Source organism: Corvus moneduloides, chromosome Z (assembly GCF_009650955.1).
Source record: "Corvus moneduloides isolate bCorMon1 chromosome Z, bCorMon1.pri, whole genome shotgun sequence".
Lineage (NCBI taxonomy): Eukaryota > Metazoa > Chordata > Aves > Passeriformes > Corvidae > Corvus > Corvus moneduloides.
This window is the reverse complement of record NC_045511.1, coordinates 63,484,750-63,498,022: the sequence shown is the minus strand read 5'-3', so window position 1 is coordinate 63,498,022 and position 13,273 is coordinate 63,484,750. Positions and strand designations below refer to the sequence as shown.

Here is a 13,273-nt window from a genome sequence, read left to right as displayed (position 1 = left end):
GGAAATAGGAGTAGAAATTATTTTCAGAACATACCTGCTCATGTTGTCTGATATGATACTTCCAAGTATTTCTACCCTTCAGTGCCTAGAAGCCTGTCTTCTGTTTTTTCAGGCAGTGATAGTTTTGAGCATGATGTTACTCCATTACTTTTTACTCAAAAGTGTGTTTTAGAAGTTTTAAAACTTAAAAAAAATTTTACTCTATTTCTAATACCTGCCTGGGTTTGTTAATTCTTTTGCAGTAGTTCTATTAAAATGAAGTGTAAACTGATCGAAAATTACTGAAGACAGAAATTGTGTCCCATTTAGATGTGATATATTTTGTCTTTTAGTATCTTATTATCATTCCATCACAGAATACATTTTATTTCATGTATTTTCTTCCTTAATGCATCAATGCTTACTTAAGTAATTATTTTCTCTCAAGGCACTGGCAGTCTTGGTGTTTAACAGCAAAATTTTGTCTTTAACTATAATTTCTTATTGGTCTGTTGCAACAGGGCTTAAATGTGAAAACATTTTGTGCATTGAAGGGAGAGAAAAATCCACTGTTGCTTGTGTTTATGTTACAAATTTCAATTTTAAAATTTAAAAATATTACTGTGGACTTCTGTGCATGTTTCCAGTATACAGAAGTGTCTTCATTGCTTTTTTTTTACTGTTCTTTGTGATCAGTCAAGGATTCTCTGAATGAAACATACTATTTCAAATATGTTTGAGTTTTTTTCAGAGTGTATATATAAGTGTGTATATGCATATTGTTTGAAAAGGGAGCATTCAGACGTATTTTGGATAAAAACTATAATTAAAGGCAGCTGCATAAAATTACAATTTCTGTGTTGAATTTTTTTTCCTTCTTTCCATTCCATCCTCCATTAGATGGCAGTGTTGTGAGTGTGCAGCATATCAATGTTGACATATTGAAAGGAAAGCAAGCATTTTTAACACATCTCAGATGCTTTTTCATTATGTATCTTATGAATTTCAAGAGGAAGAAGGGTGAACTAGAAATGATAGATGGAAATAGTAGATAAAGAAATTTGCATTCACTTCACAGAAACCTAGCTAGTAGGAAAGTTGCATTCAGTCCTTTGTGTGTTTCAGCTTGTTTAAAAGAATGTAATAAAACTAGTTGTAGTAAACCATGAAGCCAGGCCATGCATTTACCAGGTTTTTCGATACATCTCTTCTTACCTGAAACAAAGTACTGTCTCAGTTCTGTGCTTTAGCGGAGTTATTTAGCTATAGCAAAGTTCTTCCAAAGTTTTTTAATGTAAGACTATGTTTTAGCCAATCAATTTGCTTTCAATTTGAAAAAAATTTGCTAAGGTTTTTGTGGCAAGGTTTTAGTAGTGTAGGGTTGCTTCAGGAGTTGCTAATGTCAGAACAGATCACGAGTCCACGTACTGGACAGAGCCAAATGCAACTGACTCCAAAATGAACCTACTGCTGCATGAAGCTGAGCCTGTCAGCGACTCTGGTGGCATTCATATGATAGTGAATTTGGAATGAATAAAAATCACTCTGCAGCAGCTGTGGGAGAAAGGAGTGAGGAATATGTGAAAGAAACATCCCTGCAGACAGCAGTCAGGAGTGAAGTAAAGCCTTAAAAAATGGGTGTGAGGGAAGGGTTTTAGTTTTTTTCACATTTCTCAGTCATAATCTCTTATTAATTGGCATTAAATAAATAGAATTTCCTGAAGAGAAGTCAAAGATGGTAATTCGTCAGTGATCTGCCTGTCCTTATCTCAACCCGTGACATTTTTCATCTTATTTTCTCCCCCTGTCTTGCTGAGGAAGGGAAATGGGAGAACAAGTTTATGGACACCTGGCAGTCAACCAGGGTTAACCCACTATGATAGTTTATCTGCTGTCGACATATTGATTTACTTGATATAGTCTCCTACTGTTAAGTATTTTTGAGTATTGAGCACAATGACTTTAGTCTAAAAATTGACTCAGCATCTACAGTATTTCGAGTGGAGGCTCCTTTGCATTTTCATGACTATTAAGATTCTATTCAAATACGTCTAAAATATTCCACTCAGATGCATAAGAAAAACAATGCAAAAATTCTTTAGGGAATTAAAATCAGGGGTTAGATTTAAGTTGATGAGGAAAGTACTACATGAGATTTTAGGGTCTGCACTGTACAGTGGATCGGATTACGTGGATATAGCACACCCTTCCAGACCTTAGACATAATACTCCCCTCTCTTGCTTCCTTTTTACTCTTTGTAGAAAAAAAATGGGCAAAACTATAACTTGATGTGGTACTTGTATGCATTTATGTTTTGAAGAGTTGGGTGCTGGGACTGTAAATGCCTGTAAAGACCTTTGGGTGAACAGGATACTATATGAGCTATTTTTATAAGTAAAATTGTGATGTCACTGCCTCTGAACAGTCTCTGGATGTGCAGTCTCAGGAGTCTGCAGTCTCTGGAGTGTGCAGTCTCTGGATTCAGCATGGCAGTTTGCTTAAAATTATCAAAACCAGCTAATAGAGTGGAAAGAAATGCTATAGTTTCTTTTTGGTTTTAACCCTTAGGAGTTAATGAAACAATGGAGTGTCCTTAAGTACTTTTGGGAATCCTATTGTGACACATTTGTTCAGATAGTGTTTTCTCTTGAGTAATCCTTTCCTCTTGAAAATTGAGGACAATGGAAAGAGGAAAATATTGATTAAAGTAGAATTGGATTTTACATGTGGAAATTTCTGTTCTGGACTTTTAAAACTGCAAACTGTGGCATATTCCAGTACTTATCACTTACAAATTCCTTTCTTGTCTTGCAGTGCACTTGTAGGAGAGACATGGTGTCAATATCCATGGATGTCTTTGTGAGGAAGTTTCAACCAGACAGATACCAGCTGTGGAAACAGGGCAAGGATTTATATACCATTGATCATACAAAACCAACTCCTGAGTCAACGCCTGAAGTAAAGATCTGGCTGCAGAGAAGAAGGAAAATACAGAACGTTCCCCAGAGGTATTTATGTTTCTTTACTGTCTATTTAATTGTCTTTAATAGGATGGCAATGCCTTTTTGTTTCCTTTTGGCCACTTCCTCTAATGTTGTCTTAGTTTTGGCCGCAACAGATTTTATTTTCTCATAGTAGCAGTGAGGGGGTGGGGCTTGGAGCTGCGTGGGTGTGCCTACATTGTTCTCTATCACACACGGGTCACTGCCGGGGCACAGAAGTAAGGGATTCTCATTTCTGAGAAGGGAGGGAGTGTAATGTGTGCCAGGGCCTGGGGGGCCATAATGTCCTTTTGTTTTGGAAAGCCTCATGGCTCCGGGTTGGGTTGATTGGACTCAATGAGCATTTTGTGTGTAGTCACCTGCTTATATAAACTGTTGTTATTAGTATTGTTGCTGTTTCTGTTAATTTTCTTATTTCATTGCTGTTTTCAGTAAATTGCTATCTCAACCCATAATCTCTGTCTTCTCTCTCTCTCTGTGTCTCTGTCTTTCACTGGAGGGGCTGGAGGGAGAGGAATGGCTGCATGAATTTTAACTTCCAACTGGGCTTAAGCCATGTCACATGTTTTGTTTTAATTCACTTTTATTAGACAAAAATGTTTTTTCTGTTTTCTGTATTAAGATGGACTTGGACACAAGGCAGTCTTTTTTTTTAGAGTGATTGTGAAAAATTAATTTAACTTATAAGTTGTGTGTAGCTAAAGTTAATGGTTATGGAGAACAACAAAATGGATTCAAGTGTTGCATTTAAAATCTTTCTTTAGTAAAAGTTATTCCAGTCAAATTTTCAAGGTGTGGATGCTTGCCATTGTTTCTAGTGATCACTGCAACCAAAAAACAAGGGAGAAGACTCCTAAGAGCTGAGGTAAAGGTTAAACAGGAAAATCTTATCAAAAAGCTGTGACAGGATCCCTCCGGCTGTTTGAAGTCTCTAGTAACAGTCTTACCGCTCACTTCCTATTTAACTTTAAGGAGATGCCACTGCCTATTTGTTGTGCTCTCGCAGTGCTGCAGCCAAAACCTGTCTTTGTCTACCACAGGTCAGTGGCAGATGATAACAAGGTCTAAGTCTCAGTTGGTGGTGCTCACACCACTAAGAAAATTAAGAGGATAAAGTTTCTCAGCTTGTCACTGAAACTGTAAAAGCTTTGACCTATTAAAGCAGTTCTGTAGCTATTTTCTTGAGATGCATTATGGTTTTTGTTTGCATTGCACAAACATTTTTTGTACGGTTGTGCTTTCCTGTCTTACTTAACAGGATCTTTATGGATTTTCTTCTTCATTATCTAAAAAAAGATCTACTTAATTTCTACCCAGAGGTGGGCAGTTCTTTTGGTATCTACTTACTTGTGCAGTGCAGTTTTTTGAGTTTGAGATAATACTGATTTTTTTAACATCTTTTTCCTTCTTCAAATAATTTTATGGTGTAGTTGCTTTTAAAACTTGGTCTTAAACTAAACTTCCTCATTTTCTTTGTAAGTTAATGTATTTTTTGAGGAAAGGATAGGAAAGTCAACTTGTAAAGTAAAAGACCAACTGGCACTGTAGTGGAATATTGTTACTGAAAATAGAACACCGAGTTTGTTCTGGGTAAGGGTAGTTTGTGAGGTAGAATCACTTCTTGAAGACAACCAGTGAAGCAGCTGAACAGCCAGTTTATAAGTACATGTATAATACTAACCTGGACTCACAGAGAGAGTAATTCTGTTGTTTAACTAGGTGAATGCCATTTTTCCCTGTAGTGGGTTTCCCTGTATCTGTTGTACAGTGTAAATGCAAATTCCCACTTGTACCAGCAGTAATTCATTTTGTAGTACCCTTATGGGTAGCTGGTTCTGAGTAAAGCAAAAGATTTTCTAATAATCACATTGCAAGTTTTATTACAGGAACACATGGGCTGATTTATGCACTTTGCTAAGCTAATAAACACTATTCTAGTGATGTTTAAATCTTGAATTGGCTTTTGTTCAGGCATGGTAACAGTGTACATTGCAGAGGATAATATATTTATTCAGCTTCATTTCTAGTGGGATGTGTCAATTGAAATTATCGTTTTGATTATGGGAATAATACAAGTTCCAGCAAAGTGAAAATAAAAATACCATCTATGGGAATCTTCATGAATATAGTGACAGGGAGAGCTTAACTCTGACATTGATGGCTGAAATACGTTGCTGCTAAATAACATCTAATGAGTGCATGTAAATAGTAATGATACTTTCTGTTATTTACTATGTGAACTGATGGTTGTCTCATACTTTGGCAAGTTTTCTGGAAATTACTATTTTATAAAGAGTGTGTTGAAAGATGTACATTTGTAGACACAGAATAAAATTTAGAGGATAGCAAAATGTGTTTCTGGAGATGTGTAGAATCTAAGATGCAAGACCTTTGCAAAACTCACTTAAAACTTTGTAAAATTCACCTGTGATAGTAGTGCTTTTATCTCTAATGTAGTACGAGCTTTGAAACCTGCTGTATAATAACTTTAAAATCTCCTCTTGTGTCACATAGTTAATTTGAAACTGGACTAATTTCCTATTGTATTTATTCTGAGCACATAAATTATGAACCTATGTCTTATGGGTTTGCCATTTCTCCTGCCTTAAGCTTTCCCTTATACTTCTGAGGGTGCAAACACTTACGCTGAATCTTTAATTTCAACTTTATTTTTTTTAACACAGAATAATTATATATATTGCTTGATATTGTAGCCTTTCAAAATATTTTGTGATCATAATTTTTACCTTTTTCAGATGCTTGTTGGTTGTGTTAAAACTCATTTGAAAACTTCCAAACAGATCAGCTTTTATGTGGTTATTCAGATTAGTGTTTAATCAGCATGAGGGTTTGGAAATATCCTGATTTTGCTGCTACTGAAAGAGTTTCGTCTTCATTACTCTTGTAAAAGTAGTTCTTTTTTGGGTTCAAAATAATGATTTATTAAAAAGCCTGTTTGGGTGCTAGTTAAGAAATAGTTACTTAAAGACTGTTTTACTTTTAGAGTTTAACAAATTTGCTATAGAATGGTGATAAAAGATTAGAAGGTTAAATCCAATCAATTGTTAATCTATCACTTAATAAATAGTAGCACTATCTCAACACAAAAAGATGAAAAATTGTCAGTTTTTTACCACTTTAAGCAGGTGAAAGGGACATATATTGGTAGATGTTTTATCTTATCCAAGACAGACTTTCTACTCTGACAGCAATATCTCCTATAACAGCTTCCAGCACACCAGATCTCGATCTAAAAGGCTTAAAACTCCAGAGGACAAGAGAATATCTGCTATGGTAGCTGATGCAGAAATCATAGTGACTGAAGCAGCTACTGATGGCTTCAAGGTCAGTGAACAACCTGAAAAAGAAATGAGAGTGGTAAACACAGGAGTGCCTTCTGGGGAAGAAGAAAACAGTAGTAGAATGCATCTGGATCAACATTTATTGGATCATGTCAAGGTTGCAGGTGAGATAAGCACTTTCACATGTAAGTCGTAGCCTGTTTATACTCTAATGCCACAAATTAGTGGATGTTAAACTGAAGTATTTAGAGTACGAAAATACTTGCATAGAGAGTTATTTATGCAGAGAAGATTGATATTCAGTAAGAAAGAGAAAAGACCAAAGCTAATACTCTGAGTTGAGAGTAATACCACCAAACTCTTTTAATTAAGTGTTTTTTAAAGGAGCAAAAAGAATGAGGTTTTGTAAATTTTATTTCTTCAGTGGACTCATATGTGTTAAAGTAAAATGTTTTTGATATGGAAATAATGCAGAATGTGTTAACACTACTCAAACAGTACAGAATGTATATGCTTGCGAGTATGCTACATGTATTTACATGATGCAAATTAGGAGTGTTCTATACCTATATTTTTGTTCTATACACAAACATGCTCTATTTTGAGACACCAGATTTCATTTCCTCTGGAGCTGTCTGACAGTGCAAGTTATAAGTTCTTGTCAAGGCAAAGATTTTTTTTTCCTGCCACAACCATTTTTTGCTAATAGAGTTGGTCTATTCTGGACTTAATTTATTCTATTTCACATTCCATTGTAGTTCCAATATAGTTCCCCATTCCTGTTCATGAGGCAAAGTGCAATTTTAACTTCAAGTTTAGAAGCGGTGCCATTTTGTTCTACGTTCCTACTGAAAATTTACTTTCAAATTGCATATAGAAAGTATTTTCATTACTGTGAATATTAGTGGTTATGTTTAGGCTTATTTGGAGGTGATCACCACCATGATCGATTCACATAAAGATAACAAGATGCTGCAATATGGAAGGTTAAAAATTCCTCTGCACGAGTTATCTAGTGCTCTATTAAAGCATTTCCAGGTCTGTTTTAATAATATATTTTTTTAAAGGTGCTATTGCTTTACATCTTCCCACAACTTTTGATAGAAGTTTCGAATGTTCATGACCACAGAGAAAGTAGTACTTAGTTATCACCCATTCTGTGTTTATTATCAAGGGAAGGAAAAGTAGAGAAGAGTGGAGAGCTGCCCTCTCTCCTTTGTCCTCTTAAAGGGTGGTACCTGGACCTTTGTAGGAAAAAGGATGTTTTTAGATATGATAGAAGTTCCAGTACTCATGTTGAAGAAGGTAGTTTGTTTTGCATTGCCTCTGGCTAGTATGTCCATTATACTCAGCTGAGGCAGTGCTGTTTGTGCCCAGAGATTACATTTTAGTATTGTCTTTGTATTACTAAATCCGTTATTCATTTTACATGAAAAGGAAAGTTTTCAGAAAAAACAAGTTCAAGTAATCTTTGTAAAGAAAGAATGGCAAGGGACTTAACATAAACTATTTTCTTTAATATCATGGAGGTGCTGCTGAATCAGAATTCACTGCAGTATGTGCTAGAGTTCTTCAGGAATATGTTTTTTTAGTGACCTCTCTAGCCCATTGTTCTGTCTTTCCAATGCATGCATCAGCAGAGGAAGAATTTTTGTAAAGTAAAATTCACACAATTTCACTCTTCAATATTACTAGAATATATGATTATGCTGATTTTTAAAAAATAAAATTATGCTAATTGCTTTTCATTTTTAGACTGATGCTGTTGTTTTAAAAATATTCTTGGTATCTATTTGAAATATGTCTTTGTAATTATAAACCATTAATCTTTGTCTATTTTCATTTGTAAACAGGCATAATAGGTATAAAATGCAGGGTATCAGGTTTAATATACCAGCCTTTTATATTTTTTTCCATTGACTCAAAGTGCATATGGGCAATATGAGTAAAGACTAAGGAAACTACATGAATATTGATTATTTTGAATTAAATGAAGACCTGTTGTAATTCAAATGCAAAATACTGATTAAATGATCAAAACTATATTTTGTACTCCAGACTCAAACCATTTACATTTAATTTATTCGTTGATAAAACCTATGCTCCACATTTGTGCATGCCCTTCCACCAAATGCTTTTCTGTATGATTTCTAAATGAGGAACCATGCTTTGAATTTGAATAATTTAGATTGCTGTGAAATTCAATATAGTAATGTAAAGTGGGATTTATTAACAAATCATGTTCTTGATTTGTAGGAAACATCCCTTCAGACTCAATTTTGAGTCCTGTTCCTGTACTAGAGAAAACAAAAATGGGAGATGAGGACAAGATAGATTCCAGTCATTCTTCCTTTACATTTGAAGATTCTGTGGCCAGCAACCCTGCTTTTGATAGCTGCAGAAAAGAAGAGAATTTGAAACCTCAGAATCAATGTGTTTCATCCATACCATACCATAAAGCAGAGGGACAAACTTCTGAAGCAGAAAATCTAGATAGAGATGAAAGTGTCTCCACAGAGGGTGATACCAGCAATGTGGAAAGTTCTGGAAGTGGTTTGGAACATGGAGAAGGACCCATTGTAAAAAAGGATGAAGAAGACAGCATGGAAACATCTTGTGTATGTGTAGCAAATTACATCATAATAGTAATATATTCTTGATTTAATGAAATATGAATGAGCATTTTTCTAATGAGACCTGATATCCATATTAAAGCCTTTAAGAATATGCATGCTTTTAATCAGATGATAATTTGAACATGTTTTGAAGTGTTCCGACAAGAGTGGCAATTTTGATCCGAAGGCAGACTGGTTTTGGAGTTAGCTTATTGACATATTTTTCCTTTTAATTTTATATGTCTAGTAATTTCACTTTATATTTGTGAATCTGAAGTGTCAGCAACTATTCTCAAAGCTATTCCCACATTCTCTTCTTGTCAAAATGAGCAGGGCTGTGAGCTTCACCTACGTGCTATTGGATTTTGGAAATGAACTAAAATATGGAAAGGAAGCACTTGAAGGAAAAGATCCCAATATTGAAAGATATATATATTTTCAATTTTTAAATAGTAGGTTTTAATAATGTTTTCTCTTTGGGCCACCTACAAACATATGGCCTTTTCTTTACTCTTCCTATTCTGCTGTGATGCGTGGTCAGCTTTGACTTTGGGATGCAAAACGAAAAATTAAGCTGTGGTGGTTGTCACAATAGTCTTCTGAGTGGTGAGTTAAATCTCAGTTTGGCAGAGAGAAAGCAGGAAATCTACTGCCAAGTTGCCAGACTTCATGGGGAATATATTTTAGAAGCCAAACTAAAAGTCATGCTGACCCCTTCCACATACATGAGCTGTGCTCTAATGATTTTTTTCAGTGTTGTGAGTTTTAATAATCTTGGCTCCAGCCTTTCCACTGTAATAAGGAGCAGTACAAACATCTCAGTGTTTTAATTAACATGTATTAGAGATTATATTTATCTCTTCCTGTGCCTTTCATCCATTTATATATTAGGTTTCAGATTTTCTGCAGTATTATTACAGACTCTTTCTTTCCCTTTTAAGTGAAGAAATGTACTGTACAAATGCAATTTAAAAAACCTGACAGTTCCCTTTTTACTTAATTGCTAACCTGTCCTGTGCATTAATCACGTCTTCTGTCCTCTGCTTATCATGGTAAATACAATGTTTTGTAATTCACTTCAAGGGGCATGTGTATAACTTGCTAGGTTGGATTCAGGGTCTTGAGGCACAGAGTGCTGTGGTCCATAAGAATTGTGTGAAACTCAATCCTTCCCACACCTCTACCACTGTCCTTGCCCTTCCTCTGGTCCTGAACCTCCAGACACCATCAGTAGCTTGTTTACATTGGGATTCTCCCAGTGGTGCTTCAAGACTTAGAAGTGTTGGCCTTAGTTCTTGAAGCCTGAATAACTTTAAGCTGAGTGTACATAGGGGTGTTTGAGGCAGGAAAGAATTTCTTCATATACTAAATCAACATGTTAATCTTATATCAAGACTCTTGGTTTCTTATCTGAACTCCAGATCTTTCTTTATTCCTGAGGAATTTTGGAGTCTTTCACAAATTAAGCCAGTGGGTTTCTGCTTCATTTTTCTAGCCACAGTTAGTGGCTGTTTCGTACTTCAGGTCTGCAGAATTCTTTGGGCTGTTCTTCCTCTCAAACATCACTTCAGTGAAACAGGATTTATGCTCCGTAAGTTGGGAAGGGCTGCGGTAACTACACCTGAAATGATCTGTGTATGACAAGGATTTCACTTTTTAAATTAAAATATATGTTCTTAATTAGAGACGAGTGTTGTATTGGTACACTAAAGGTCCTTCAAGTATACTGTGGTAGTATTTACAGACTTGACATCTGTGCTTGTTTACAGAAGAATAAGTACAGTTTATTAAGAATAAACTGTATAGAAGAATAATACAGTTTTTATTTGTTGTAATTAATTATACAGAATTACATACTAAATTAGTTGTGTTTTTTCCTTTCAGTCAGAGGAAGTTGAAAGAAAGAAAATATCTAAGAGTTGGCGTCATCCACTACATAAACCCCCAGCTAGATCTCCAATGACTTTGGTTAAACAGCAAGCAATTAGTGATGAAGGTGAGTGGACTATTTAATACATTCTTCTGATGATAATTTTAGGGTTTTATGAGACCATATATATAGGCATTTAGAGAGTCACTGCCTTGTGCAGACAGGCTAGAAAAATCGAAGAAATGTACCCAACACAGGGATTTCCTTCTCTGAAGTAAATATAAAAAGTAAATCTGCTTTACCCAGAAATCACATATACAGCCACCCAAAGTTCATGAATAAAGATACTTTATTCTATTAAATGTGACTTGTGAAGCTTATGGAAACGTGCATCAAAAGTATAGATCAAAGTGGAATACAAACTCATTCCTTTTTCATATCACTGTACCATTTTTGTTCTGTAAAGCACAGGCTTTTCTGGTGCTGTTTTCCAGAATCTCCTCAGTTAGCAGAACTGGAGATTAGTTCTCACACTCCCTTAGACAGTTTGATATTCTGGAGCTGATGCCATTTCTGTGACTACGAGTCTGATTCCAACATCGTTGCATATTTCACAGTTTACCTGCAATTTTTACCTGAATTTTTTTCCCTCTCAGTTACTTCTCATTAACAGTAGCTGTTTCTTACAGCTGCAGATAAATTTTCTTGACTTCAGAGAGCATGCCTGTTAATTGATTTTTCTTCTGGTAACTAAGCAATATTAAACTTTCAGTTGGCAAGTTAGGCATTGTTGAACTGACTGCTGTAAGTTCAATTGACCTCTCATCAATACCTCTCCCTCCTTGGTAATTGATTTGTGTCTTCTGTCTCAATAGTTTTGGAAAACTATACTCTCTCTTTTAGTTTTGATCTGGGCCACAGCTTTGCCAGGCATGATACTTCAATTAGCTGTTAAGCATCTTTCTGAAAATTAAAGACATCTTAGACCCATGATCTGTATCATATATGAGAATGTTTGGATACCTTGAGGGCTAGACAGAAAATGTTATGGTAATTTACAGGATGATATTAAGTTTAATCTAGTAATTAAAGATTTAATATGTGGCAGGTTGCAGTAAAAATGCTCTTTTTTAAATTAGAGATTATATTCCTTTTGCCTACTGATGCTTTTTCAACATTATGGTTGAAACATATTGTGAATTTCCTATTTAAACATGGATCGTGTATGATATAATCTGGCTAGATGATGATGATATGATGACAGTTTTGAGTCACAGATTTTTCTAATACCAAGGTATTTTCCGTCTCTTCCAGTAGTTTGCCAGCTTCCTGGTGTATTAATTTTATGTGAAAGTAGCAACATCCAGACAAGAAGTCGTATACCTTAAAGTCTTTCCTCTTTGCGTGATGATTGTCCTCCTGATACATAAGGATGTATTTTTGTTAGGAAAGTAAGAGCTGTCTTAGAATCAGTAGCCGTTAAGAACATGTCTGCTTACTGATAGAAGGAAGTAATTAAGAGTTTTACTGGACATGACAGTTACTGCTATTTCCTAGCTGGAACTGGAATTATTATTATTTTCATGCATCTGTTTCTCGTTGTAATCTAATTTATCAGTTGTTTTTTGTAAGAGCACCAGAAGAGAAACAGTAGCGTTTGGGTGGGCAGAATGTTTATATCCAAGACAAATATTGAAGAACTGCTGAAGGAGGCTGGCAAACTGTAGCCTTAAGTTGCCTGACACATGCTGGCATGTGGGTTAGAGAAGTGTGGCTAGATGATTTTCTGATTTCGTTCAAGATTGTGTCAGATACCAGGGAAGTAATCAACATCAATGTGCTGACATCTATGTTTGTCTTTATGAAGGTGCTTCGTCCATATTCCGGAGTTAGTAGAAATGTAATTCAGCATTCATACTTACTCAGTTCTTGTTCTCTCTGTTTTTGAGCAAAAATGATGCTAGCTGAGACTGTGGTAGTATAGTCTCTTGGTACAGTAATTTCTGAGTTAATCTATTCTTTTACAAGGGGGATTTATGTATCGTACATTAGTTTATATTTTAATTTTTCTGGGTCCAGTAAAATAATAACTGCAAACAAAATGAAGGAAGAGGATGCAGGCTAGTGCTCTTGTGAAAAGTTAAGAAATTGAGGCTTTATATTTCATCTGCAACTTGTATTACTTTCCACAAGTTGGATAGTCTGTAGCCATTTCTAATACAGATAATATATATTCGGATTAATGTATTTGAAGTTTTTCAGATACTAGGGTTCTATTAAGAAGTTCCTGTGAATAGAGGTGATCAGAGGCTGTTAATGATGTGTAGGCAGGATTCTTTGACACTGTCTGCCGTTTCAGAATCGTAATTTTGGAAATAGAATACTATGGTATTGAACAGCATGCTTAAATCTTAGCAGAGACTTTCTGAATTCACTTTTAATACAGAGTTTTTTGTCAGAAATTTATTTTTTTTTCACAGGATCACTTGGACATTTGAGTTTTG

General features: G+C 35.2%; 1 protein-coding gene across 8 annotated transcripts in view; it reads left to right on the top strand.

The window, feature by feature from the left end:
* KDM4C (lysine demethylase 4C) overlaps positions 1–13,273 on the top strand; it is a 297,838-nt gene that overhangs the window by 127,362 nt on the left and 157,203 nt on the right. For all 8 annotated transcript variants that reach the window (XM_032095412.1, XM_032095416.1, XM_032095415.1 and 5 more), the window contains exons 9-12: positions 2,795–2,988; positions 6,210–6,448; positions 8,541–8,902; positions 10,784–10,895. In XM_032095412.1, coding sequence (XP_031951303.1) covers positions 2,795–2,988; positions 6,210–6,448; positions 8,541–8,902; positions 10,784–10,895 — 907 coding nt within the window. The remainder of the gene's footprint in view (positions 1–2,794; positions 2,989–6,209; positions 6,449–8,540; positions 8,903–10,783; positions 10,896–13,273) is intronic.